The sequence below is a fragment of the Fukomys damarensis genome, unplaced genomic scaffold, assembly GCF_012274545.1.
Source record: "Fukomys damarensis isolate Sample0158 unplaced genomic scaffold, DMR_v1.0_HiC HiC_scaffold_33, whole genome shotgun sequence".
NCBI lineage: Eukaryota > Metazoa > Chordata > Mammalia > Rodentia > Bathyergidae > Fukomys > Fukomys damarensis.
In genome coordinates this window covers 46780320-46806769 of record NW_022900945.1, presented here as the reverse complement: position 1 = coordinate 46806769, position 26450 = coordinate 46780320, and the positions used below count along the sequence as shown (strand labels likewise).

General features: G+C 48.1%; 1 protein-coding gene across 1 annotated transcript; it reads right to left on the bottom strand.

Annotated features, from left to right (window-relative positions):
- Positions 1–7270: 7270 nt before the first annotated feature.
- Positions 7271–24866, bottom strand: Atp1a1 (ATPase Na+/K+ transporting subunit alpha 1). Its single transcript, XM_010631202.3, has 22 exons — positions 24756–24866; positions 24224–24283; positions 22347–22553; positions 21673–21786; positions 21230–21364; positions 20933–21050; positions 20260–20528; positions 19554–19752; positions 19151–19260; positions 17477–17611; positions 16733–16925; positions 15218–15393; positions 14083–14219; positions 13356–13506; positions 12658–12826; positions 12365–12519; positions 11883–12006; positions 10464–10609; positions 10231–10361; positions 9979–10080; positions 7905–7996; positions 7271–7534 (listed from the first exon to the last, which is right to left on the bottom strand). Exons 1-22 carry the CDS (start codon positions 24783–24785, stop codon positions 7506–7508), a joined length of 2982 nt encoding a protein of 993 aa, XP_010629504.1. The 5' UTR covers positions 24786–24866; the 3' UTR covers positions 7271–7505.
- Between the last annotated feature and the right edge of the window lie 1584 nt (positions 24867–26450).

The window sequence follows — 26450 nt, the reverse complement described above, 5'->3', positions numbered from 1 at the left end:
TAGTTTTTTTTTTCAGAGAGAAATAGAATAACTGGGTGTGGTATCACAAGTCATTAATACCAGTACTCAGGAAGTCAAGGGAGGCAGGAGAATCACCAAGTTTGAGACTAGACTGGATAGCAAGTACAAGGTCCTCCCAGCTGTGTTAAATAAATAAATTAATTAAGTAATAGACAGATCTGCATGGTGGCTCACACCTGTAATCCTAGCACCAAGAAGGCTGAGACAGGAGGATCAGGGTGAGTTGGAGGCCAGCTTGGGCTACAGAGTGAGTTCAAGGCCAGCCTGGACTGCACAGTGAGACCCTGTCTCAAAAAGCAAACAAACACACACACACACTTGCAAACAGCAAACAAACATAGCTGATCTGAGTGACCTGAGGGGTAAGTACTGTTTCCGTTATGTGTATGCTGGATTGTAATATAAAAAATAATTCCGAGTGGCGATTGTGATTAAAATATTTAAAAGCCTTTGGCTGAGACACTATATTTAACTATATTCTTCTCACTGCAGGTATCAGAGATCTTGGCTCAATCTGGTTTAGAAAAAGAGGAAATCATCTCATTTCAAAGGAAGTCCGGGTCTGGGCAGTGAAATTCAGGAAAGAAGCTCAAACAGCCTGAGTGCTTGGGGGCAGCGCTGGACACTCCCCGGGTGAGACCAGCTCTGGACGCTGTGTGGCTGAGAAAAGAATGGACTAATCGGATCAGGAATGAAGGGGAAGCAGTTGATACAAACCACTGGAGGGGCCCGCATGTGCCTGTGGTGGGACTGAAGAACTTTTTCCCTAAATCCTCCCTGTCTCACGTCCGGGTGATTTTGGCCTCCAGCAAATATATTTGACAGTCTCTGGAGACAGGACTTGGAGAAGGGGCTCCTGGGATGTAGCAGATAGCAGCGGCGTCCTGCTAAATGTGCTACAGCGGACACCGGGCTCACTCAGCACTCATCCCACGCGACACTGCTGACGGCTTCCCTGCTCCAGTCCTCCTGTCTCAGCTTCCAGAAGCTCGCGGTGCAAGGACTTGGTGACACAGGATATTTTCCAGAGACGCCTGCGTGCTGGCCGGGCCGGGGAGCCTGGTGGACGGCATTTCCTCAGCTATGCCAGCCCAGCCCAGTGCCTTAGCGATGCAGTGCCCTAGCGACGCAGTGCCTTGCCACTCTTGGTGCTGGTTACTGTTTACCAGTGGGCTCTCTGGAAAACAAGCCCCGGTTTATGCATTTGAGATTTCCACAGTACGACCATTTCAACTTTGGCCAGTGCCATCTTACAGAAGTGAATTTGGCTGGTTTGCTGAATTCCTGAAAATTGAACAAATGGGCTAGAAGAAGTCCACTCTGCAAAAACACTGCTCAGACTCCCCACCTCCTAATCTTCCGCATTCTCTCTTAAGCCACACAAATATTTTGCCTCTGACATCAGTGGCACAACACAATCAGAAGTTCAGTTTTCACCCACAACGCTGTCTGAGGGGCCCTGGTGCCAGGATCCCCTCTCCAGAGATCCTGATTTAGGCTGGCGAGGTGGCAGCCTGCATGTCAGATGTTTAAAAGTTCCCCATGCGATTGCAGCGTGTGGCAAGGAAGAGAGACTGAGGTAAGGGCCTGGCCATTTCTTCCTCGGTGCAGCTGGTAGGTGTGAAAAGAGTGATCTGGTGCAGAACGAAGTGTGGGAGGAATATACAAGGTCAACTGGCATTGTTGCCTGGGACAGTCTCACAACTGTACCTCCACAAGGGGGCCTGGGACACGTGGTCAAACTGGGTACTCCAAACAAGAGGGAAATGGTTTATTCACAGCTAGTAAGTTGCTCACTAACTACTACTTCATTGTTATTTTATTTCTTTTATAGAACTGGAGCGTCAACTCAGGGCCTTCTGCTGAGCTACATCCCAACCCTTTTTTATTTTTTATTTTGAGCCAGGATCTCTCTAAGTTCCCCAGGTTGGACTCAAACTTTCGATCATCCTGTCTCAGCCTCCCAGACGGTGGGGATTATAGGTAGAATACATAGATGGATGCCCAAGTATATCTGTGAGCTTACATTAGCAGGTAGGAGCCTCTGACCTTAGGGTGAGAATGTTGAAGCAGAATGGGGTGCTTTTATGTCTCCAAGAGGGAGGCTGCTTGCTAGGGTGGAAAAACACAAGGCTTACAGCTCTGTGCTCAAACATTTAGTCACTTTGTACCAGTTGCTAAACTCTCTGAGCCTGTTTCCTCTCTCTCTGCAAAGTGGAAATCCTATTTCTCTCGATCTACTGCATAGGATTAAATGATATAAATGTAAAGCACCAAAGACAAGGCTATACTCAGTAGTTTTTGTCCAGTGAATGTTGGTCTCCTCCTCTTAGAAGACTTAGCTGACCCCAGTGCCATGGGAACTGAACGGGCAGCCTGCTGGGGGGACTCTGGGCTTCTGTCCTGGTACACACACATGGGACCAAGAGCTGGCTTTGAGTATTTTGCAGGGCCATTTTTTAGGTGAAAATGCGCTCATGGCAGACTCATATTGTAGTAAAGCAAGAAGGTACATTCCCGTGACCATGTTTATTTGGCATTCATGCTCTGATGTCTGTTATTTTAGGAAAAATTTTAAAACTTGCCAATAACTTTACAGTACTGGGAATTGAACCTAGGGTTTGTTTTATTTTTTGTTTTTCCTTTGACACAGGGTCTCACCGTGTAGTTCAGGCTGGTCTTGAACTCACTATGTAGCCTAAGCTCGCCTTGAACTTGCAGTGATCCTCCTGCCTCAGCCTCCTCAGTGCTGGGGTTACAAGTAGCCATGCCCACCGTGCCACCAGGCCCAGCTTGCCCCCAGTTTTAAACGGAGCGATTATTCATACTACAAAATTAAGCTTCTTTTTACTGAACAACCTCTTTAAACAGTTCTGCTTTCCTACGCACAAATGGCCCATGCTGAGTGAGACTGGAACCCCAGAAAATGAAGGGGGAGTAGGGAGGAGAGAGAAGGAAAGGGAAAGGAGGGAAGGAGAGAGGAAGGGGGGGGGAGGGAGGAAACGAGGGGCAGGGAAGGGAGCGCATCTGCTCTTTGCAGAAGTCCTGCCTGGGAAGGACCGCGTCAAACCCCTGAGTACTGAAGAACAATCTTTCGCGGGGTGCATCCCGGCACAGATGCCTTTGAGGAACTGGAGCTCGCCGCCAACTTTCCACCATCCCACCTTTTAGCACCAACCCTAACCTTCCGGGCTCTTCCTGTGGGTTCTCTGGTTCTCGGGCCCCTGCCCCGGCTCAGCTCGCTGGCATCCCAGGCTCCAAGCCCAGCTCTCTGGCCACGACGCAGACTTGCCCACCTCTGCCACTTAGGAGCCGAGGGACTCCAAGCGAGTTATTCACTTCTCCGAGCCTCCGTTTCCCCTCTTGTAAAGCGGCCATTGCTCAGGACGTTGCCTGGCCCATAATACTCGCTGGGCAGTCAGTACTTCGTTCCTTTATGCGGGAGCACCGCTCCCCTCCATCAGTGGCTCCCGCGCCGCCACAGTGCAGGTGTGGGCAGCGGAGAGGGAACTTGCGCCGAAGCTTTTTGAAGGCTAGGTGCTGTGCTAGTCCTTTCCGCATTTTACTCCGTTTAATCTTCACAGCAGCCTTGTGACGGACAAGGCCCTGGGCCCCTGTGGCCTTCGTTTAGGACGCCGGCGTTGGCCGCTGTGCTGGGCACCACGTTTCCTCTGTACTGAACGCTGGGGATAAAACAGAAAAGCACAGACGGGTTCCCGGCCTGCCAGAGCGGACGCTAGTGATTATGTAACCAGCTGTGCAGCATCCGTGGTCAGAACTGGGTACAGGGAGCGAATCGACTACAGAGAGTGACTCCCTGTGCTGGAGGGCAGGGAGGGCCTCCCGAGAGAACAACCAAGGTCCCGGCAGGGATGGAAAAGCTCTGGAAGCCAAGCAGGCCCAGAGACCAGAGTCCTCCCTGGTGTCTCTGTAGAGAGTCTTCTTTCAGTGGCTGTTGTTTGCCTCGGTCCCTCACTCAACTCGACTCATACTCCTACTGCGTCTATGCATGAGTCATTCTTAAACTCCGATTTCAAACTTCAGTCTTGACAGAGGAAAGGCCCAAACTCAGCCCAGCGGCAAGCCTAGGCACCAGATGTACCCTGCGGGAGTGTCAGCCCTGGGCCGGAGTGCAAATGATGCTGCTTGGGCAAAAGCCAAAAAAAAAAATCTATCTATCTATCTCTATCTGTCTATCTATATATCTATATAGTGAGTCTTCATTTTCTAAACAAACAGTGACTCTCCTAGATGCTGGGGAGTAGTCTGGTCCATCACCAGGGTACCCACAATCTATCTGGCAATATGCAAACAAACAGTAGACACAGGTGCCACCTGAGGGTGCAAAATCCAGGCCCTGCTGAGTGCTCTCCGAAGAGGAAAACCTACTCGGTGTCCAGAGAGTGGGTGGCATGGCCAGGTGAATGAGGCTACAGGAGAGAGGTGGGCTGGGGAGCAGAAAGTGTGTGTGGCATCCTGGGCCACACAGAGGAGTCTGGAAGCACAGGCAGAGGGTGTCTGAGTGCTGGGGTCCCACACAGACACACAAATGGTGGAGGCCGGAAGATGGATCAGAGCAATGGTTCTTCAATGTGGCTGTGCAGCAGTCGCTTGGCAGGCTCACCAAGAGATTGTGGCCCCACCCCCTGCAGTTTCTGGTTCAATAGGTCGGCCTTCCAATTCCCACACATCCACCCGTGCTGCTGATGCAGCCGGTCCAGAGACAACTCTTGGAGAACTGCTGGACCAGGAGAAGGCAGAACGCGAGGAGACCCAGCAGGCAGGAAGTGCTGCATACGTCGGATGGGAGGGGCGGTGCAGCAGAGAAATTAATTTATGGACACTGAGTGAATCCCCTTCCATGTGATCTCCATCCTAACTCTGAAACATCCTTGATGTAGAGCACATGAGGCATGAAGAGGCTTTGTGGCCATGTAGTAAGGGAACAAGGCCACTTTTTGTGTTTAGGACAGGCTCACACACAAAAGCCTGTTTCTCAGGCCCCACCCTGGAATCCAGGGAACGGTGACTGGCTCCCTGGTGGGTGGGTTTTGGCACAGGGGCCAGAGGTCTCGGCAACTTTCAGGTTTTTGGCCTTGGCAACAGGGTAAAGATTGCTACCAGTGTGCTCATTTTTGTAGGTCCTCAAACAGGCTTGTCATTTTGAGTTAAGACCGAATTGTGCTGTGTGCTTTCTGAACACGTGTTGGTATCCAGGGCTAAGCCGGATGGATAGGTCTGGGGCTTGGGAATGAGGACCAGATTAGTCGGAAAGCATCCCAGGGATATGAAGCAGGGAGGGAAGAGAGGGTTGAAACCTCTGAGGAAACTAAAATCAAAGTGTAAATCAAGAGGAGCTGGGATCTAAGGAGTGGGCAGGAAGGAAGGGATTGTTTCAGGGAGTGGTGTATGGTGAGGCCGAGGAAGGACAAGTACCCATGGATTAAGAGTCAGGGCAGTGGTGACCTGGGCAGGGCAATTCCAGTGGACCGTTAGGAGATGGAGGAATTGGGGGATGCCTGGAGGTGACCTGGAGGCATCCATGAAGGAAGGGAAAGTGGGCCGCGGCTAAAGAAAGGGGTGGAGTCAAGGACTGAGGAGATGGATGAGACTCAACTTGAAATGCTGAGAAAGGACTGGTAGAGAAGTTGAGGGCTCCTACATTGGGGTGGCTGAGGGAGAATGCAGTCCAAGGCTTTGAAGAGCATTGGTCAGGACAGGTTCAGATGCACCTCTGTGGAAAATACTATTACGGAGGGTCACCACAGGGACCGTTCGTTACACTTCTACAGTGACTTGGTTACCACTGACAGGGTCTTGTGGCGGTGAGAACATATACAAGCAGAGGTAGGCCTAAGCCCTGTTGACTAAGCTCTGAGAGGCCCAGCCTCCTGAGGCCTGGTTGTAGTACGAGATGTATCCCTGGACAGCAGGTCACTTGGCTGCTTTTTCTAGATCAAATGAAACGAAAAGGGCAGACATGTTCTGGTTGTAAAGGGATGAGAGGCTCCTTTTTGCCTCCCTCCTCCCATGGTATTTCCCAGAAGGCCCAGCCTCCCCAATGCAGTTGGAGAGTCCCCATCAGGGCCTTTGGTACAGGGAAACACCCCTGGCCTTCCTCAGGGTAGTACATTCACTGGTCATATCTCCAGAGTGCCAGAGGGCACACAGGAGGCAGAGTCTGGGGCTGTGCCAGTCTAAGGCTAAGAGTGGTGGCCCCCTCCTGTCATCACAGCTGAGTCACTGCGGAGCAGCACAGCCCAAGGAAACGTAATTCCTATCGCCAGCCTTCTAATCCAAGGCCTTTTGCTCGTTTCATCCTTGTTTCCTTAAAGATGCACTGGGCATGGGCATCATCCCAAGGAAAGTGCCCCACGAGGAGAGGGGAAGAAGTGAGGGAGCAGCACCGGGGTGTGGGTGGAGTCACCCCACTCCTCCCCTCCAACGGAGCAGCACAGCAAGACAAATGTGTCAGGTTTTCAAAGGAGAAAAGGCAACGATCACCCTGTAGATGACGATCACTGTCAGTGCCAGAGGTAAGCACGTTACACCTGCTCCAGGGTGACAACCCGCAGGGACAGCCAGCAGAAGCTTGGGAAGCTCACAGGACTCCAGAGGGATTAAAGACAGGGGAAAGCAGGTGCTCTGAGGTGACTCTGAAGCAGAGATCCCTCTGCCCTTTCTCAGGGCCTCCTGTCACTCCACACACCTCGAAACGGTGGAAATGAGCTCTCCCCGAAGAAAAGCCCGTCTGACGGGGTGTTTGGCGGTCCAGCAGGAAGGCCTGAGGCCTGTGCCTGTGGATGCTCAAGGAAGCCTCGGCTAAGGCTTATGACACTGAGGGGCAGAAATCCCTCTGGTGAAGTTGCCCTTGGGAAGTCGGAGCCAAGGCAGCGCAGAGCTACAGGCACGGCTCAGAGGGGGCAGTGCCCAGAAGACAGGCTGGGAGCTCACCTGCTCCCGTTCAAGAGCTTGGCAGAAGTTCCCTCCTAACCCCAGCCTCCACTGTGTCAGAACCTATGTCAGTTAGTGCCCTGCTGACAGGCCTCAGGAGTCTGGGCTGGCTGCCTAATGAGGCCCCAGGGATGGTGACAGCCAGCATTTGGCCTGGGGCCCCATCCCCAGACACCCACAGCCCAGCACAGACACTGGCACCCAAGACAAATTCCATTATAATAGCCATCTTTATTTGTAAAAATCCAGATATAAAATGTATTCTTTCAGTCTTTCCAGGTTTTCCTTTTTTACAAAAACAAAAAGGCACATAAAAACCTTCCCCGCTGTCATTCCTGTAGATGGATGTTTCAGGCCCCCCCCACCCCCCATTATAGCTACATGCTTCGTTCCAGGACTGCTGCTTCCCCCACATGCTCCGGTGCTTTCCTACCAGGGTAAGTTTCTGGACTCCAAGACTGAAGTACACAAAGGGGGCAGGGGCGGATGCAGACTGTGGCGCGATGCTGGGTGGCGTGCAGGGCAGGGGACTAGTAGTAGGTTTCCTTCTCCACCCAGCCTGCAGGTGGAAAGAGAAGACAGCAAAGCATGAGGACTCACGCACAGGTAGCGGGCGGGTGGGGTAGGACCTCAAACTCGGCCTGGGACCTCAACCGCGGTCTACGCAGTTCTTGTTAGAAGTGCTGTTACGTGGAGAGATGGTCTGGGATTCCGACAAGGTGCCGCTATACCACGTTCAATTTGCACTTTAAAGTCTAGAACGTGCTCAGGTGAGGACTGAATCCCACAAGCCAAGGAGGATGTGATTGTGGCATCTTACAGTAGTAGCCTCAGTGGTCAGACCGACTGCTCAGGGAGCCCAGGCCCCTCAGGAGTCAAGAGACCCTCAGTCCCGCCAGCCCCTCCACCCAGAGAAAACCCAGAATTACCGCCAGGGCGCCGCCTGATGATGAGCTTCCTGACTTCATCATATACGAAGATGAGCAGGGAGTAAGGGAAGGCACAGAACCACCAGGAAGGTCTGGAAGGAGAATCAGGTACCGATTCATACACAAAGGAACACAATTCAAAGGAAGAAGGAGGAAAAAAAAAAACACCACACATCACTAGGAATGTGACAAGGAACAATCAGGCTGTACTTTGCATAGTCACTGCTCGCTGAGTCACTAACAGAACAAATAAAATCACCTTAACAGCAGGCTGCTGCTGTGTGCCCAGGGTGTGGGGACACAAACAGCGGCCTGTACACTATACCAGAAGCTCTGCCTGTCTAGCTTAGTCTTCACAAGATTCGCTTTATAGGATGACTTCAGTACATTGTCTGTTGACAAGAACAGATGACTGGACATTTTCTTTCTTCCCTTCTAGAGCACTTAAGAAGCTCTTGTTGCCTGCACTTGTCTCAGGTCTTGGTATTGGAAGACAACGAACTGTGCATCAAAACAAGTTTATTCACCTAAATTTGGTCTCTGACAACGTAATTTGGGACAGTCAACTGTGGGTTCTGACTCCCCGACCTCCAGGACAAAAAAACCTGAGCCATAACAGAGGATGAGGGTTTTCACGGGGCCTGGAAGCCGCCACAGTTCCCAGCCCAGAGGGCTCCGGCAGTGTATTCCTCCCTCTCTGTGTCCTCCACAGCAGTGAAAAGGTGGTCTCACTGAACTCAGCCATCAGAGGAACCAAACCACCTTCCAAACTGGGTACGACCTGCCAGGAACAGTTGTCTAGTGGTCACAACAGACTGATGCGCCCAGAAAATGGAACGTCCTGAGGCACCACGCCATTTAGGGTTAAATTTTCCCTTAAGCTTTCAGAATGTTTTATGATAGCTCCTACCCCATGCTCAACCCATAAACAATGGCCAAAGCTGATAAGACTTCAACTTGGTGTATCTTGCCTCTGACGTATGCCAGCTCTGTCCAGGATATTGGGAAAATGAGACTCTGTGGCCCAAGGCTTAACAATTATAATATAGCAGGCAGTAGAACTGGTAAAGCCAAAGAAGAGATACAACTGCCCAGGGCCAAGAAGGCAAGATCACATGGAGATGAGCTCCAAGGAGATCAGCGCTGAAGGACTATCTGGATAGAGGAGGAGCAGGGGGAAGTCCAGGGGATGTAGGGAGCACCCCTACCAAATACACAGAGGCAGAGGGGAAGAGAATACCGAACTCAGCACAGGTACGTGTGGGGTAGAGACGGCTAGGACAACAGAGACAGATCCTAGATACAAGTCTCACCTTGCACCAATGAGGGAAGAAGCCAATGGGTCTTGATTAGTTTAAGGATGAGATCAGTGAATGGAAGGGTCAGTTGAGAGGTAGTCCAGACAGGTCAGAGCAAGGATGGGGGCAACAGGAATCTGAAAGTCTGGTGCACTGCACGTGTAATGTGGGTCCCATGTTCAGTGACTTAGCATATTTTAATTAGGTGATAGCTGCTTTAATCTCAATCCACTTCTAGATATCACCAAACACTCAGTGTTACACAGACACAAAGCTCTGCTGAACCCTGTATACGAAAATTCAAGTTTGACAGAAGGGCAAAGTCATTCACTGTGTTTAAGGCCAGTCTGGATCTGAACGAAGACTAATGGTCTGCTTCCCCTAATCCATTCTATCCACGATGGATGAGAAAGTACCATAGGAGAGAGCTCAGACTTGGGCTTGGGTCCCCAAAGTCCAAGACAGCCTTAGCATCCTCCTCCTCATACAGCTGGACTCGGTCTGTAGAGGGCTTGCGGGCTCAACATCGTGAGCTGCTGAGCAACTTCAGCGAACCAAAAGCCTGTCTGGCTTCACCTGGGACCATATTCTGGGCAGTAGTTATGCTAGTCTGCTTTGTGTTCAAGGACAAGGGTTTCCGAACTTTGTAATAATCCACTGGGATTTGTGTCCTGGCACTCTAAATCTTGAGTTAGCACTCACGAACATCACGAGGGGAAAGGCCAACATGTACCATCTCCACTCTTCTTGGAGAGAAAGAGGCTCTATTTACTTACTTGAGGGGATACATCCTCAGGGCAACACCCATTCCAGGGCAGTAGGAAAGGAAAGCAGCAAGGGCTGTCTCTTCAAAGAGGCCAAATATTAAGATCTTATTCCTAAAAGTCAAGAGAGAAAAAACCTTCAGAGATGAAAACAGGAGTTTATCTTCTAATGCTATGTGTTAACTGGCAGGGCTTTTGGCAGACGGTTTACAGACAGCAGAGCCTTCTTTGAGTCAGAGTCTTGACGTGACCTTCCTTACTCACTTCATCCCCTGCTGGAAGATAGAATTCCTCCGGGTCTTACAGATGATCAAGTCGGCCCACTGCACCACCACGATACTGACGAAGAAAGCTGTGTGGCAGGTGAACTCCACGATTTTTCTCTGCTCGTAGGTCTGCAATGCAGAGCCACATTAAACCTGAGCTCTTCATGCTCCTTTGTGGCTAGTGGCACTGTGGCCAGCCTCCTGGGGCTCTGGGACCATGCCCTCACTCACCCACTGCTGCCCATAGCTGTCTTCCATATCATTGATCCAGCGGTCCTCCCAGTCCACACGGAGGCCCAATAGGTGCAGTGGAAGGAAGCCGTTCTCAGCCAGAATCACAAAGTAAGCGAAGAAGCCCCCCAGGGCCTGGATCATACCTAAGACACAGGAAAACCCACCTCAATGCAAGGCCATCTCCACACCCTCCATCTAATCGCTATTAAGAGTCGAGCAGTCATGAGGTCTTTATCACTGGTTGGGGAAGGCGTAGGGCAGAGATACCTGGTCACTTACGGGCTAAGAGTAATGGGCTGAAGGACTGGGTGCACTGTGAGCTCTAGGGCCCCTCTATTTTGGAATCACTTTTTAGAGCTTTGACACAGGGCCCTTGTTTGTGAAACCTACACTTCTCTTACTTGAACATCTGCTTCTGTCAAGGTATAACTCTTGGGGAAAAATCAACTTCCTTTTACACCATTCAAAATGTTCACACCTCGCCATTTTATCAGCCACTGTGGCATCTTCTTAGCCAACACCTTTCCCTCCATTTTCAAGACCCTTCTCCGCTGTCATCCAATACAACCACAACACCCTCACTTCCTAAGGACAGAACCCCATCCTGTGCATCTTGAGGCCTGGCTACCTTCCTTGCAAAATTAAGTGGGACTGGAATCTAGCTCAGTAGCATGGCACCTGCCTCACAAGCTCAAGGTCCTGAGTTCAATCCCTGGTACCAAAAAAAAAAAAAAAAAAATTAGGTTTCCTTGGAGGAGGTCGGCAAAGGTGACCAGCCAGTTACTCAGTGGGCGTCATTCCACAAGGCACTGATCTATTGTGCTTCACGAGATCTGTTCTGTTCTGTTCTTACAGCACAGGGCAAGAACATGTGCTCACAGTGGCTTCCCTAGGTTCCCCTGAAGGACGTCAGGCAGAGGATTTAAAGGTAAAATGTGGACGGTCCACTTCCTAGACTTCCTATTGGCCCATCACACTCAGCTGTTGGCGCAGACATCAAGCATGAGATGGGAGTTTCGCCAAGACCATCGTCTGGTGTGACCTGGTAACCCAGTTACCAAATCCACATTCCTTCAGCACTCAGTTCTCCAGTCATTAGTGCCAGGGAAGTGCGCACACCTAGGAGAGCCACCTCGATGAGTTAATAACGTGAGCAGCTCCTTAGCACCATGCCTGGGGCTCCGCAGGGCTCCGTGAGAAAGTAAGTACCCGGCAGAGCTGAGCCTAATGGTAGGGTGATCACACGAAAGAACTATCATTTCTAAAAAGGTCACTGGGAAGACAGAAAGATTTCTTTTCAAGTGGAAGAGAACTTAAGAACTCCAGGCTGAACCGGATGTCACCGATCACACTGGATTTGAAGTCTCAACTACACCTGAATCTGAGGAGAACCCAGCAACTCCCATGGCGGCTCACCGATCTGTCCATAGGCCATACTGATCAGCCGCTCATTCACCAGCTTGTCAGTTTTGGGGTTTCTGGGCTGTCTCTTCATGATGTCACTCTCCGCTTGCTCATAGGCCAGGGAGATGGCAGGGACCTGCAGAGGAGGGCTCTTAAAAGTTATCAAAAAAACCTCCCCCATGGACTTTGCTACAAAATTCTTGCCCTCACTTTTTAAAAATGTTTTTTAACCCATGAGATAATATTATAGATTTGTTTTTGTTTTTGTTTTTTTTTAAGCCAAATTATGCAAAAGGGAAGAGTCCTCTTGATAAGCAAGTGTGGACTTTGGCCTTGAATACTGATTCTTTCATGCTTCCATGAACCATGCTCCTGAGAATTCTTCACAACACCAGCCTCAGCCTCGTGGGTCCTGGGAACAAGGCCCGAGTGCCAATGCTACCACGCGAGGACATGTGACCACTACCCGATGTGTGGCTGTGATGTCCACTTACCATGTCAGTGCCCAAGTCAATGCAGAGGATGGTGACAACCCCCAGGGGTAGTGGAATGCTCGCAATAATAAATATCAGGAAGGGGGTGATCTCTGGAATGTTACTGGTTAGGGTGTAAGCAATGGATTTCTTCAAGTTATCAAAGATCAGACGACCTAGGAGAGCAAGAATTTTTACTACACATCTCAAAGAGAAAGAGTAGAAACTGAACATATTCCACGGGTGCAGAAGCGGATGCTGACTGCGGTATCTGGGCAGGCATTTGGTGAACATTTTCAATCCAATGCTCTCACCTTCCTCTACGCCGGTCACAATCGAGGCAAAGTTGTCATCCAGAAGAATCATGTCAGCAGCCTGTTTGGACACATCTGAGCCAGCAATCCCCATAGCAACCCCAATGTCTGCTTTCTTCAAAGCTGGAGAGTCATTGACCCCGTCACCAGTGACGGCCACAATAGCACCCTGCCCAGGTAAACAAGCGAGATGGGTTAATAAAGCCTGTTTCTTTAAGGGATGCATAAGGGACGTTAACAGGAGCTGCTCCTGTCCCACTGCATCTAGATGGAGTCTCAGAACCACTTCAGCCAGAGCCCTACACCAAATGACGGAAAGGAGGAGACAACGAATGCGTTCTCCCCATCTGTTAACGAGGGAGGGTCACTCACTCACAGCAATGTTCTGCTGAGTGGCATTCGTGGAAATGCCATTCCTCTATGCACACACTCTTGTTTTCGCAAGGTGGAGACAGAATCTCCTGGCCATCCCCGTCTCCCCTAAAGACACTATGACCCTGTAATTGCCATTCCAGAGCACACACCTGAGGTTCAGGTGGGGACCAGCTGGGGACATACACTGTCAAATGCTTCTGGAACACTGAATAACAAGTTGCCCTCCCCTTCCTGTGCCTGGGAGCTGCTCCTGGCCTATGCACACTGAGGCTGACAAAGCTGGGAAGGCTCCACCGGAAGCCCAGGCGGAGGTATCCACTGACCTGTCTCTGGCAGCCTTCCACAATGATGAGCTTCTGCTGCGGGGACGTCCTGGCAAACACAATCTCAGTGTGGTGCTTCAAAATGTCATCCAGCTGCTCTGAGCTCATGTCCTTCAGATCACTGCCATGCAAGACACAGGCCTTGGCGTCTCTGGAATTAGGACCAAAAGCACAAAACATTTATCCGTCACTTTCCAGCATGACACCATCACTTCTAGAGGGAACATACTGCAAACATGTACTGAACCGAATGCACAGAAGCAACTTCCCCATTCTCAGGGCTATTCCTGGGCAGGGTCTCCATGGGTCAGGGCTCACAGCTGCCCCTGGGACTGGACTGTCACCTTCCTTTCTCCATCTCCACCAGACACACTGAAACAGTATGCCCAAGTTCTAGAAGTAGCAAAGTTGATGAAACACCAAACCTCTTTAACCTCCCAAGTAGGTGAAGAGGTCCTAAAACTTACCAAAACCAAAACAAAAGAAAACAAACATAAAACTCCTTTATATACTTTACATTAGTGCCAATTTTTTGGTTTTAGCCCTTCTCACCTAATTTTGTTAGCATGAACCTGGAAATCATCAAGGTGCGAAGTGCAGCATACCAGTTAGTTAACAGCATGAAACTGGGAGTGGACCTCAGACTGAGGGGTTTACCGCACTCCACCAGTCCTGAGACCCTCTGAACCTAAGTGATGGGAAGAATCGTTCGAACTTGCTGCCTCACCTGGGGTTCACCTGGCTCACTGGGATGTTGAGGCGGGCAGCAATGTCTGCTACGGTCTCGTTGCCCTCTGAGATGATGCCCACACCTTTGGCAATGGCTTTTGCTGTGATTGGATGGTCACCTGTGACCATGATGACCTTCAATAAGAAACACAATCATTTACTGAACGGAGTGGCCAAGCCAATGACCTTAAAAAGTCTCACACGGGAGTAGGTAAGAGTAAATACAGTATTAAGGGCTTGTCAATACCAAAAATAAAGCCAAGGAAGTTTTCACCAAAAATGGAAACACATGAATTCACAGAAAAGAAACACAGAGCCAATATCCAGATTTTATCTCAGTACACAGATGTATCACACTGTATACACAGCACCTATTTTTGTATTTACAATCACATAAAATACTAAAACTAGTAAAGAAAAAAAAATGGATTAAAAATCCAATGCTAGAGGGACTGTAAAGAAGCCAGATTGCCAGTTAGCATTTGAAACTGGCTCTATTTTGAGAAACAGTAATATGTAAAAAGAATTCAAAATTGTTGCTACTTTCTCTGAACCAGGGATTATACTTAGAAGAATAAAATTTAAAAGCAGTACAATAATCAAAGTGTTGGGGAAATAATTTCTACCAAGCTTTTCATGGTAGTGTTACTTATGAGAGAGAAGAAATGGAAACAAATCACACACCTAGAAACTGGTTTAGGACACTTGCATCTTCAGGTAGTTAAGACGGAAGAGTGCCATTTACAGCACAAGTGTATTAGACTAACGCAGGTACCTCCGAACTGAAAGCCACTTGCGGCTGGGGATTTAGCTCAGTGGTGCCGCACCTGCCTCAAAAGAGCAAGCCCCCCCCCAAAATACAAACAAAACAAACAAAAACCCACCTTGTGCTATATTTACTTTGCTTAGTTTATTTAAAAATTGGTGTTTTTTTTTTTTTCTTGAAAACCTCTCACTGTGTCTATACCACCGTTTTAGTACTATTTGATCTTTTTGGCTGCAACTAAAGTTTTGGAGATGAGAAATTAGTAACTGCAGGTGAGGAAGACAGCTAAGCAGCTGGGGCAATCAACAGTCACAAAACGGAACGTCCCGCGACGTGGGAGAGAAGCCAGCGAGGCAGCCAGCACTACCTTAATCCCGGCGCTTCTGCACTTGCCCACAGCGTCAGGGACAGCAGCCCGCGGCGGGTCAATCATGGAGATGAGCCCGACAAAGCAGAGGTTGTCCACAGGGAAATTCACTTCATCAGTGTCGAACTGGAAGCCCTCGGGGAACTGTTCGTCGGGCAAAAGAAGATGGCAGAAACCTGCAGGGAAGGTGGGGCTGTGAGGATTTCCAGGGCTGCAAGGCACAGCAAGGCCACTATGGCCTGTTACCTCTCATGCCCACCTTCTACTCATGGTTTGGACTTTTTTTTGTATCAGGGATTTGAAAGCAGGGGTTCTCCGCCACTGACCTGTACTGCTCACACCTTTCCCTCCCCTTTTTAGCTCTTTTATTGTGAGTGAAGGTCTTGCTAAGTGGTCCAGGCTGGCCTCCAACTTGTGATTCCCCTGCCTTGGCCTTGAGTAACTGGAATTACAAGCATGCGCCATACATCTGGCAGTCTATGGGATTTCCTAAATGTCCACTTTTGTAACAGAATGAAGGTTTTAATCTTTAGGAATAAGTCTTATCAAAAGAAAATCCAAAGACAGAATCCTTTACCAAAGAACAAGAATGCTTCAAGTGAGGAGGAAGATGGAATTGCTAACACGAATTCTGAGCACCAGCCTATCAGGGTTCTAGATCTGCCACTGACAATAAGCTACTCGGCTTTAGCAAACCACTGAAGTATCTGTCTTGGCTGCCCTTGCTGGGAAAATGGAGGCCACACCTCTGCTCACATGTTCATCTAGCCAAAAACATGACTGAGCGTCAGCGTGGGGATTCACGCTAGCCACCCCGAAGGTCTTTCAGTCAGACACGTGAGGCAGACACCACAGTTATGTGGGCGAGGGTGTGAACGAGAGGATGAGACCAGGCAATCAGTCCTAAGGTATCCAATCTAAGGAGAACAGTAAGAATCTCATGAATAATGAGTTTGCATCTGTTAACCCACAAAATACTGTAAAGAGCACCTTTCAAATACATTGGACAGTGGGTACAATAAGCTTCCAAGCCTCAGTAGGCATCAGGGTAGAAAAGAGAACATCTAGCCTAAAGTTCACTGCTAGCTTTCTCTGTTCTCATGGAAATGTACAACCATTCTAGGGTGGTCAGGAAAGGGCTTCAGTCTAAATGCACTAAGAATTAGAAATTTTAATTTAATTAAGACCATGGCCAGAGCAACAAGGGTTAGATGATTAAGTATCTTAAAAAAAAGAAGTGACCAGCCTGAGTGAGACCACAGGTCTAAATACAAGTCAGAAGCAACCCACGGGACTGTTTCTCACCACCAGATACACTGGTCATCGCTCCAGCACTTACTGTTTTCAAGACAATGGTGGAAAGGTAAATCAGTAGGACTGCCCCAGAAAAACTCAGAGGAAGGTCAGCAGGCCTGGAGTTAAGGCTAATGAGTCACTTGTGCCTGTCCACAGGGCGGGGTGCTCAGCAGAGATGCACACAGCTGACGGAAGTCCATCAGCAAGCTGCCCACTTACCCAGCACTCGCTCTCCAAGGCCACCCAGCTCCAGGTAGGCATTCTGAAAAGCGTCCTTCAGCTCCTCGTCCAGAGGCTGCTCCTTGCCATGGAGGAGGATAGAGCTGCAGCGGTCCAGGATCCTTTCTGGAGCACCCTTCATCACCAGCAGGTGTCGGGGCTCATTCGTGTTGGGGTTCTTATGAATGGATAACTGTGGAGGAGAGTTCGGATGGAAACATCCATCAGATGGCTGCCTGTGACAGTCCACACGGAGGAAATCAGGCCTCACTTAGAATCTGTTACAAAGGAAACCACTGTTTCCCCTCTGAAGTTTAGAAATCTCATACTTCAATGACACACTTTGAACGCTACGGAGAAAAATGAGCACGTGACGACTCAGGACCCTGTGTGAACACCAATACTTTATATGTGGATGTTCACACGTTACGGAGCTCCCAAAGGAATCTGGAGGCAAAGGGATGGGTCCACCCTCGCCGACATGCGCCTGCTCACTCTTCCCATACCCACCCCTTACACCAAACCACAGAGAGGTATTCAAAAGGGCTCGAACAAATATTTTGGAAATGGGTTCATCTATTCTATTGTTCAAATAATTGGGGACTTTATTATATATAGTCATGGGTGGAACTTAATGTTTGACTTCGTAAAATCCCCAAAGGGCAGGTACTTCTCCCAAAGCTTACGTTCCTCCCCCGTTAGCCCCCCTCCCAGCTGCCCTCAGCCACCGCAGGGCCTCCGGACCTGGTACTTGTTGGTGGAGTTGAATGGTATCTCGACGATCTTGGTGTATCTGTCTCTCATGTCCTTCACAGAGCCACAGCACAGCTCAATGCACTTTAACAGGGCCGACTCGGAGGCATCGCCTGCAACTGCCCGCTGTAAGCACAAATCATCTGTTAGTTACTTTGCAAAGGCTTTCCTGGGGCATCACTGAGAAAGAGGAAAAAATAACAGAACGTATTTCGACCTTGTCAGAGGTGGGAGAGAGCAGGGGAGGGGAAGCAGCAGCACCGGAGTCCCTGGAACTCAGACCACTGCCATTCAGAGCCTCAGACTCCAACTCACACATGCCCCTACCAGCTTCTGCCAAGAGGGCGCGTGGCGGAGTCACCTGTCCTATCCCAACCTGTTCAGCCTACTTCTAGCTGCCCCGCCCCAGTGACAGTCAAAAAGTCAATGTTATCCTGAAATGTGTATTTTTGGTTACAAAGCTGACAATAGCCTGGAAGAAGTAAACATTTATAACACCCCCCACTGTCCTAGAATTTAAAAGAAAATGGCTTAGGGTCTCAGGACTGGGCACAAACTGTCTGTACTGAGGCAAAGTAAGACTTGATATAAAGTAACATTCACACCTTGACTTACTAAAAACACTAGCAGTTGTAAGCGGCTTTTATTCAGGAAAATGTTCTGGAACACGCAAGACTGTACACGCAGATGAGAAACAGAATGCTCAGGGCACAGAAGCCCCGAGTCAAAAAAAAAGGTGGCCACATTTGGTGAGAAGCGTAAATAAAATAAGTAAGGATCACTTTTAAGAAAAATCAGGCATTAAAACAGAATAGGGCTGCTGCCCTCCCCTATCCTGACCTTTTAAGTTTTGGGTTAATAATGTCATTGATGCAGCTCAATTACTCAAATACTTAGAATTACATCTTCTGCTATCTTTCTGGGCTTTCTAAATAAGGAAGGACTTGAGACTCCCAAGCCACGATGCACCTTGAATTTTATCCCCAGAAAAACAGCATCACCCTTAATCGACTGGATGCCAAGAGAATCTTTTTAAGGCATCAACGTGCCCCAGCATCACCACCTCTTGGTGACATCTACACCGTACTTGCTTTGGCACATTTCTTACTGAGAACTACCACAGGCAGCCCCAGCGCCTCACATGGTTCTGTGTCCTGAGGACTCTGCTCTCACGATCCATGTGAGACGGCATTGGCACTCGGGCAGCACAGGAAAATCTCGGTCATTTTCACACTGCGTGAGAATTCCATGCAGCCAAGCTTACTAGTCCCCTGATCTTATTTCTGCATCATTAGTAAACAAGCTAAGAAAAATAAGATGAGAGAAACAGTCAAGCTATTTAGGAAAATAAATGGCTTAAGGGACTCACTGGACTCTCGTGTATCCTAATATGCAAATACAATTATTGAGTCACTAAAGCTACGTCCTCCATGTTTACTGGATCTTCTTTTTCCAACCAACAGATCACGGGCACTGAAGTACTTCACACCCACAGGCATTCGCTCCACACAGCAAGGCATCACACACAGTTCGAGAGTGAAAGGAGTGCACACAAACAAAGGCAAGGTGCCCCCAAAAAGCACATTCCCCTGGCACTTCCTGGGTGGCGTCCCTACCCACTCCTCCCAAGCCACCTACCGGCCAACAGCAACTCCTGAGCATTACCTTAAGAATAGGTATGTTTTCCTGGTTAGCCTGAAACACAGCCCTGTTACAGAGACCTGCAATTCTGGACAGAGCAAGCCAGGTGGCTGAGGTCTTGTCGAATGAGACACCTGACAAGAAGCAAGAAAACATGACAGGAAAATGACACATTAATTTTGAATACTATGCTATAAACTCAGTTCTATCAAAGTCCTATTAAAAATCTGACACGATTGCTATGTCCTGCTTCCTAGTTAATGTAGCTGATCTAGTTTTAGACATGTTTCTGTCAGGATTACAGCAAAATAACTTTTCTACTCATATCCAAAAAAATCTGACTTCATCAAATGATTATAAAAAAACATTTAAAAGCTGTCAGCAATGGCAACGGGGTCATAGTCTCTGAGGCAGTCCTTGGTCTTACCACTCTGATTCTCTGTCGTATCAGCTTCGTGGATTTGATTGTCAAACCACATGTGGGCCACTGTCATCCGGTTCTGAGTCAGAGTTCCAGTTTTATCTGAGCAGATGGTAGATGTGGACCCCAGGGTCTCCACAGCTTCTAAGTTCTTCACCAAGCAGTTCTTCCTTGCCATGCGTTTGGCAGTAAGGGTCAGACACACCTGAAGAGACATTAGGAAAAAGATTATTCAACCAGCTCAGATCTCTGTACCAACTCCGGCTACATCCTCCTCCAGGAGAAATCTACCCAAAGCTTTCTCTCCTATCTTCTTCTGAAGCCTGAAGACATAATGATAATATGCATATACCCCCCACCACCACCAAAAGAGCAATGTCCTAAAAAACAAAACAGACAAACAAAACCCTACCAGGATTTACCGTGTTCTATTTCCAACGAACCCTCCAGTTTTGTCCATTACACTCAAGTGGATCGTGTATGTGGTAATGGTAAGAATAAAAAGTGTGCTTTGGAGTTTCTGAATAAACACATGCTGAGTGAGTCTCTCTAGGAAAAGCTTACCACAAAACACAGCATGGAAGGAAAACCACACAGCAACGTGAATGCACAAACTAAGGCGGCAACCCCGCAGCAGGGCACTGGATGCGTCCTGCAACTCGCAAGCTGACCTGGGGGCGGGGGCGACCACTGCCCTGCCTGCGCCTCCTACCGTGACGGTGGCCAGTAGACCTTCCGGCACGTTGGCCACGATGATGCCGATGAGGAAGATGACGGCCTCCAGCCAGCTGTACTCCAGGATGAGAGAGAGGATGAAGAAAGACACTCCCAGGAACACGGCCACGCCCGTGATGAGGTGGATGAAGTGTTCGATTTCTGCAGCGATGGGCGTCTGGCCCCCTTCCAGCCCAGAAGCCAGGGTGGCGATTCTACCCATCACTGTGCGGTCCCCGGTGTACACAACAATGCCACGAGCAGTGCCTGAAAACAGAAGGGAACAAAGAATTGCACCAAACTAGGAAGAACCCACAGAATCTGCACTGGGACACAGCATGGTTTCAAAAAGGGACACAACACATTTGTAAAGGACCAGCACCTTGGCTGTGTTTGCTGTTTTAACCAGAGATTTTGGCAGGGATTTCTGCCCACTGGCAGGGCAGCAGCCCCAGCAGCCACACTGGACTGGTGCTGTCAGTAAGAGAGGCGCTGCCAGGGTGTAGGGAGGGGGCAAACCAGCCCCCAGGCTTCCTCTGCCAACAAGTGAACTACTTCCACTTGGTGCTACAAAACGGAGCCAGTGAAGAAAAACTGCCTCCAGTCTTTGTTTTTATTAACGTCCAGAATAAATACCATGCCATCCTTCAGAGTTCCTGAAAATGGTGTACCTTCCACACAGTTGGTTGAAAAAAAGGCAATGTTCCTCGTCTCCAAGGGATTTTCATTTGTGAAATCCGGAGACCTAGTTTGGGGCTCTGATTCACCGGTGAGGGAGGAGTTATCCACCTGTGTATGAGAAGAAAAAGTGTCACGTGATTACACTGGCTTTGTCATATGGGCTGCCGTCTTCTCTATTCCATCTGCCCAAGGGCAGAGCTGGCTATAAGAGGTTACACAGCCAGCACGTGCACGGCCCCAGGTTCGATCCCCAGCATTGCAAAAAACAGAGAAGAAAAGAAGTCTACCTTGCAGCCATTTGCAGATATGATTCTGAGATCAGCAGGGATTCGGTCTCCTCCTTTTACTTCCACCAGATCTCCCACCACAACATCTTCTGCATTTATGCTCATTTTCTCACCATTTCGAATCACAAGGGCTTGCTTTGGGAGGAATGGTTTACACCATTAAGTGGGTAATGACAGGGAAAAGGTAGTGGCCAAAACAAGAAAAGCAAATCACAATGATCTACTCTCCGAATTACAGGAATACACAGCAGAGATATTACCCATCTTTTGATTTATACAAGACACAAAAGCTTGCTCAATAGTGATCTGAGAGATATTTCTCTCAGACAGTGTGTCTGCTTTCTGGGTTGTTTGAATGGAATCACTTAAACCTCAACTGCACATTAATTCATGTCTTGGGGGCTGGCTGTCAAGTCACCTGATGGGGGCAAAGCAACAGATACCTGAGGGACCATGTTTTTGAAGGAGTCCATAATCTTTGAACTTTTCGCTTCTTGATAGTAGGAGAAACAGCCAGTTATGATGACAACAGCAGACAGCACCACACCAAGATACAACTGGAAGGCAAAAACAGACAGAACTGATGGCTATTAGGAGAGAAGTGGGAACACTTAAATCATTTTGACCACGTAAAAAAAGAGAGACCAAGGCTTCAGAAAAACAGAACATGCCTTCGTATTTGTCATTCTAGGGTCCATATACTGGAGGGTCAGAAACGGAGTCAGATGCAGACACTTAGTCACTAACTCAACACTCGTGGAAATACTCTGGATAAATCTCATCTCTCCTGCTCTTTAAAACAAAGGTATTTTTTCCGAACAATGTGTGACTTCAGAAGAGCAGCTGCTAAGGTGTAGTGCGCCAGCATGAAAGCCGTGCTCCGCCATCTGCTAAGCGGTGGCCAGACCTGGGCCAGTACCTACGCAGAGCTGCTTGCTCCCAGCAGCCACCCTCAGGTGGACCACTCACGAGGGAGCCCAGAGTGGGTGAGGGAGGGAGAAACCCCCAAGGGGGAAGGGGGAGGAACTGGGCCCGGATGGCAGCAGCTGCTGTAACTGAAAAGAAGTGGTGGGAAACGAGAGGCCAAGATGACACCGCGTGTGGGCCTCCTACTCACATTGTCATTCGATGGTGCTTCTTCCATGCTTAAGGTTTCAATGCTATAAGCCAAGAAGCAAAGAATTGCTCCGATCCACAGTAACATCGAGAAACCCCCAAACAGCTGCCGGCAGAATTTGACCCATTCCGGAGTAGTGGGAGGGGGTGTGAGGGAATTAGGACCATCTCGGGCCAGGATCTCAGCAGCCCGGGCAGAGGTTAAGCCCTGTAGAGCACAGAACACAAGTAAGGTAAGCTGCTCCAGCACGTGGAAGCTAACACATTCTGGAGGTAGCTGGAAAGCTGCGATAAAGGATTCAGGGGGACCACAGCTGGGCAAGTGTCTCCATGAAGAATTTTGGGTCCAGACAAACAAGAAGTACAAATTTCCCCGAGGAACACCCCACATCCCCATTATAACTATTCTAAAAATGATCCATGGACAATTTTGAATCTAGCCTGGTTTTTCTGTTTTAGATCAAAGGATTTGTGCCAAATTACATTTTGACCTAAAAGATACCTGTTTAATGAATCCACTCAGTTTTGCAAATTAAGGGCTTTAAGGTATCTGTGTACTAGCTCTGTCAGGGAGGAGCAGAAACGCTCTACCAACAACAAAAGAAGAACAATTTTTCTGTAGAAATTCAAAGTCTTACTGGACTTATAGATGAGTTCTAAGGATAGAACTTTATTCCTAGGTGACCGAAATACGTATGTCTCCCTTCCAGAGAGCTCGAACTACCCCAGTGGTACATGCATGGCTGTCCTATGCTTGACTGTACCACTCCTTCAAGTGGGTGGGAATGTGTTAAATTAACCCGTTTAATTCTCACAACCCTTTTATGCCTATTATTAACCCTATTTATAAAGCAATAGACCTGCAGCATTTGAGTACCTGCCTCGGCTCATAGAGAACACACTTCATAAAATTCTAAGACAAACAGGTGAGTCACTCGTGGAGGCTCATGCTTGTAATCCCAGTTACTCAGAGGCTGAGCAGGACCATTGCAGGCTCAAGGCCAGCCTGGACAACTTATTGAGACCCTGTCGCAAAATAAAACTGAAACAGTGGCTAGGAATGTAGTTCAGCTCTCCCGAATAGTAAAAGAGGACATTATAGGTAAAGCTCTTATAGCCATTTGGCCCATCGAAGGCACAGATTAACTGACAGCGCATTGCTCCGAGTTTGGCCCAAGTACCCTGGGTGCGGATGTCTCTGCCCTCAGGTCTTCTTACAGCCCCCCATGCTCTACTGAAACAATGACACTCCGTATCTCATCTGCCATTCATTCATTCCTCAGACTTTTTAGCCAGTGTCTACAAACATCGATCCCTTCAGATTTACTTTCATGATTGTAGAAAATGTAACATCAAAATTCTCTAGGTAATAGGGGTACATATACAACATATTTTTTAAATCAGAAAGTTTCTTTGAATTTTGTGAAAAAGTTTCAAATAAAGAACAGAATAATCAAGATTTTGACATGTTTCAGAGAGCTGGCTGGGAAAAGCACAAAAATTTAAACTGTTGAAAATCCAACTATCTATCCACAGCAGTCACTTCAATTTAATAAATGTACAAAAAAAAAAAAAGGGGAACATTTGTAATCAAAGGTCTGGGAATGATCATGGCTTCAGAGCCAATCTCAAGTCCTGGTGCTCCCACTGGTTTGCAGCTATTATAAAAAGGGAAAAATAACACCCTCTTTCAAGCAGTATCAGGAAAAACAAATGGTAGCATGCAAAAGCCCGAGATCGGTGCATGTCACATAGCAGACACTCACATGATGGCTGTCATCATACTCTTCCTAGAGCCCCCCAAGGCCAGATCATGACATGGGACAAAATATACTAGGAAAAACTAGGATTCTATACAGGTTTCAAACAAGAACATACTCGGCTCAAGTCTGTTCCATATTTACGATGAAGCTCATCAAGGCTAAGTTTATGGTCATCCTACGGGAAGAGAGAAACAAAGAACAGAATTAAAAACTACAGCATTATAAAAAAGGATAGAAAGTATCCACATTGCTTATTATCATTAGGCAAATAAGCAGTTTCTCTTCACTTGGGCACATTATTACGCTACTGCCTGATAGCTTAACAACCACAGAGCTGTCTCCCAAGAGTTGTTCCCTGGCTGCAGTTAATGCTGGTGATAGGGATCCGTTACTGCCTGCCACATGAGGTCTGAGAAAACCAGCTGCTCTTAGAGATCTAGAAAGACCTCATTTGCCTCCTGTGGTGACCAGACAGCTCTAGAAGGCTAAATGTATGGAAGCCTCTGCAGTCCGCAGAGGTTCAAAATCCGGTGTTCAACATCACCCGGTGCCCGTGAGGTCAGTTAGACCTTCAATTATGTCAGAGGCAGGAGACTTTTCCAACTCTCTAATACTTTTTAAGAACAAAAGGCTTCTTCCCAGCTTACCATAGAAACTTCTTTCTTCAGTTCATCCATATCCCTTTCTTTCTTGGCCTTTTTGCTCTTTTTGTCACCTTGCTCTGAAACCGCGGCGGGTTCATATTTATCACGTCCAACCTACAGGAGAAGGGGAGAGAGGGGTGGCTGTGAACCATGCACAGCACCTGAAAACCAAAATGGGTGATGCTGCTAGCTGTAGTCACTGAGCTAACATTCATGAAAATGTAAGCGAGCAGACGGTGCACACCCACTGCGAATGCTGCCACCTGAGGGCCTTGCACGCGAGGGCACGAAGGGCAGTGGGTGAGCCGTGCGATTACGTGGTGGCCTTGCCACAGTAACTCCCACTTGGGTGCGCGGGGACAGTCACGCAGTCACAACTCCCATTCTGCACCCTTCTATCTTACCCGCTAGAAGACCGAACCTGTCTGTCACATCACCAACTGGGGTACACAGTCCAGTACTGAGCAGTTCAAGGCCCAGCTCAAGTCCTGGGCCCTACCACTCCCCATCCCTGGCAAGTCACTAGCTCTCGAGTGTCAACTTCTTCTCCAGCCTGGAAATAAGAACGCTGCCCACCTCATTTGGTATTTCTGAGAGTTAAATGGCGTATCTAAATGCTTTCATATTACATTTTTTTCATATTGGAAAGATAGCATTAGGTATCAAGTGTAAGTATCTTTAGTGTTTCTATCAGAACACCGACCTTTTCCTCTACTTGTATAGTCAACCTAAAAATTCCTAAAATTCTTTGAGACAAAAAAAAAAGTTCTCACTCCATTCTGAAGCCTGAAAATAAAAATCCCCAAAATGAAAGTCACTGGAAATGTTTTGACATAAGCAGGATGTAGGAAATGCGTGTGCACTATCACATAATTCACAGGATCCACCTACACTTCTCAAAAACTGGAAGAACTTTTAGAGGAAATCTTGGTTATATAGTTTAAATTTAGATTGTTCCACTCCCCCAATCCGTTCAAATGCTCGAGCTCATCTCATCTACAAGGAGCCCGCACGGGGTTGCTTCAAAGTCAATTCAAGGAGCACAAGAAACCTGGCCTCCTACCCCCCCAACTGCCTCCCACATCTACAACTGGGGAGGAGGGGGGAGGTATCAGTAATCTTCCTAAATAGATGACAGCAATGCTATTACTATTATTTTGTGGCTCTCTACTAAGGCAATACCTAGGAACTTGCACTTAAGATTATAATTTTATTGTGCTGAAATGAAAACAGCACATGTGTTCCAGTCATAACTAATACAGCAGCAAATAAAATACAATATTCATTTAAATTTGAAAGATGTCAACTTTCTGCTCCATATTAGTGGGCGTTGGAGATATTTCTATTAATTACACAGTTCAACTCTTGGGGCCACAGGCAGTGCTACCTGACAAATAACATCCAAGAGAGTTAAGGTACTTCAGCTTTCGACTTATCAGGTCAGAATGGCGCAGGTCTAAAGATAGCTGACATTCTTGACATTCTCTCCACTGTGGAACAACCACATTTGTAGTGTGCCTCTTTGAGTAGAGCTCTTGGTTCCAGAGTTAAAATGAAAAATAATCACATGCAATGAAGGCAAAGAGACAAAACAAAAGGGAAAGACAAGAGCTTCTACCACAAAGGAACCATCGTCTAAAGTAGTATTTCCTTCACATATTCAATGGGAAAATACAACTTAGGGATCACTTTGAAGAC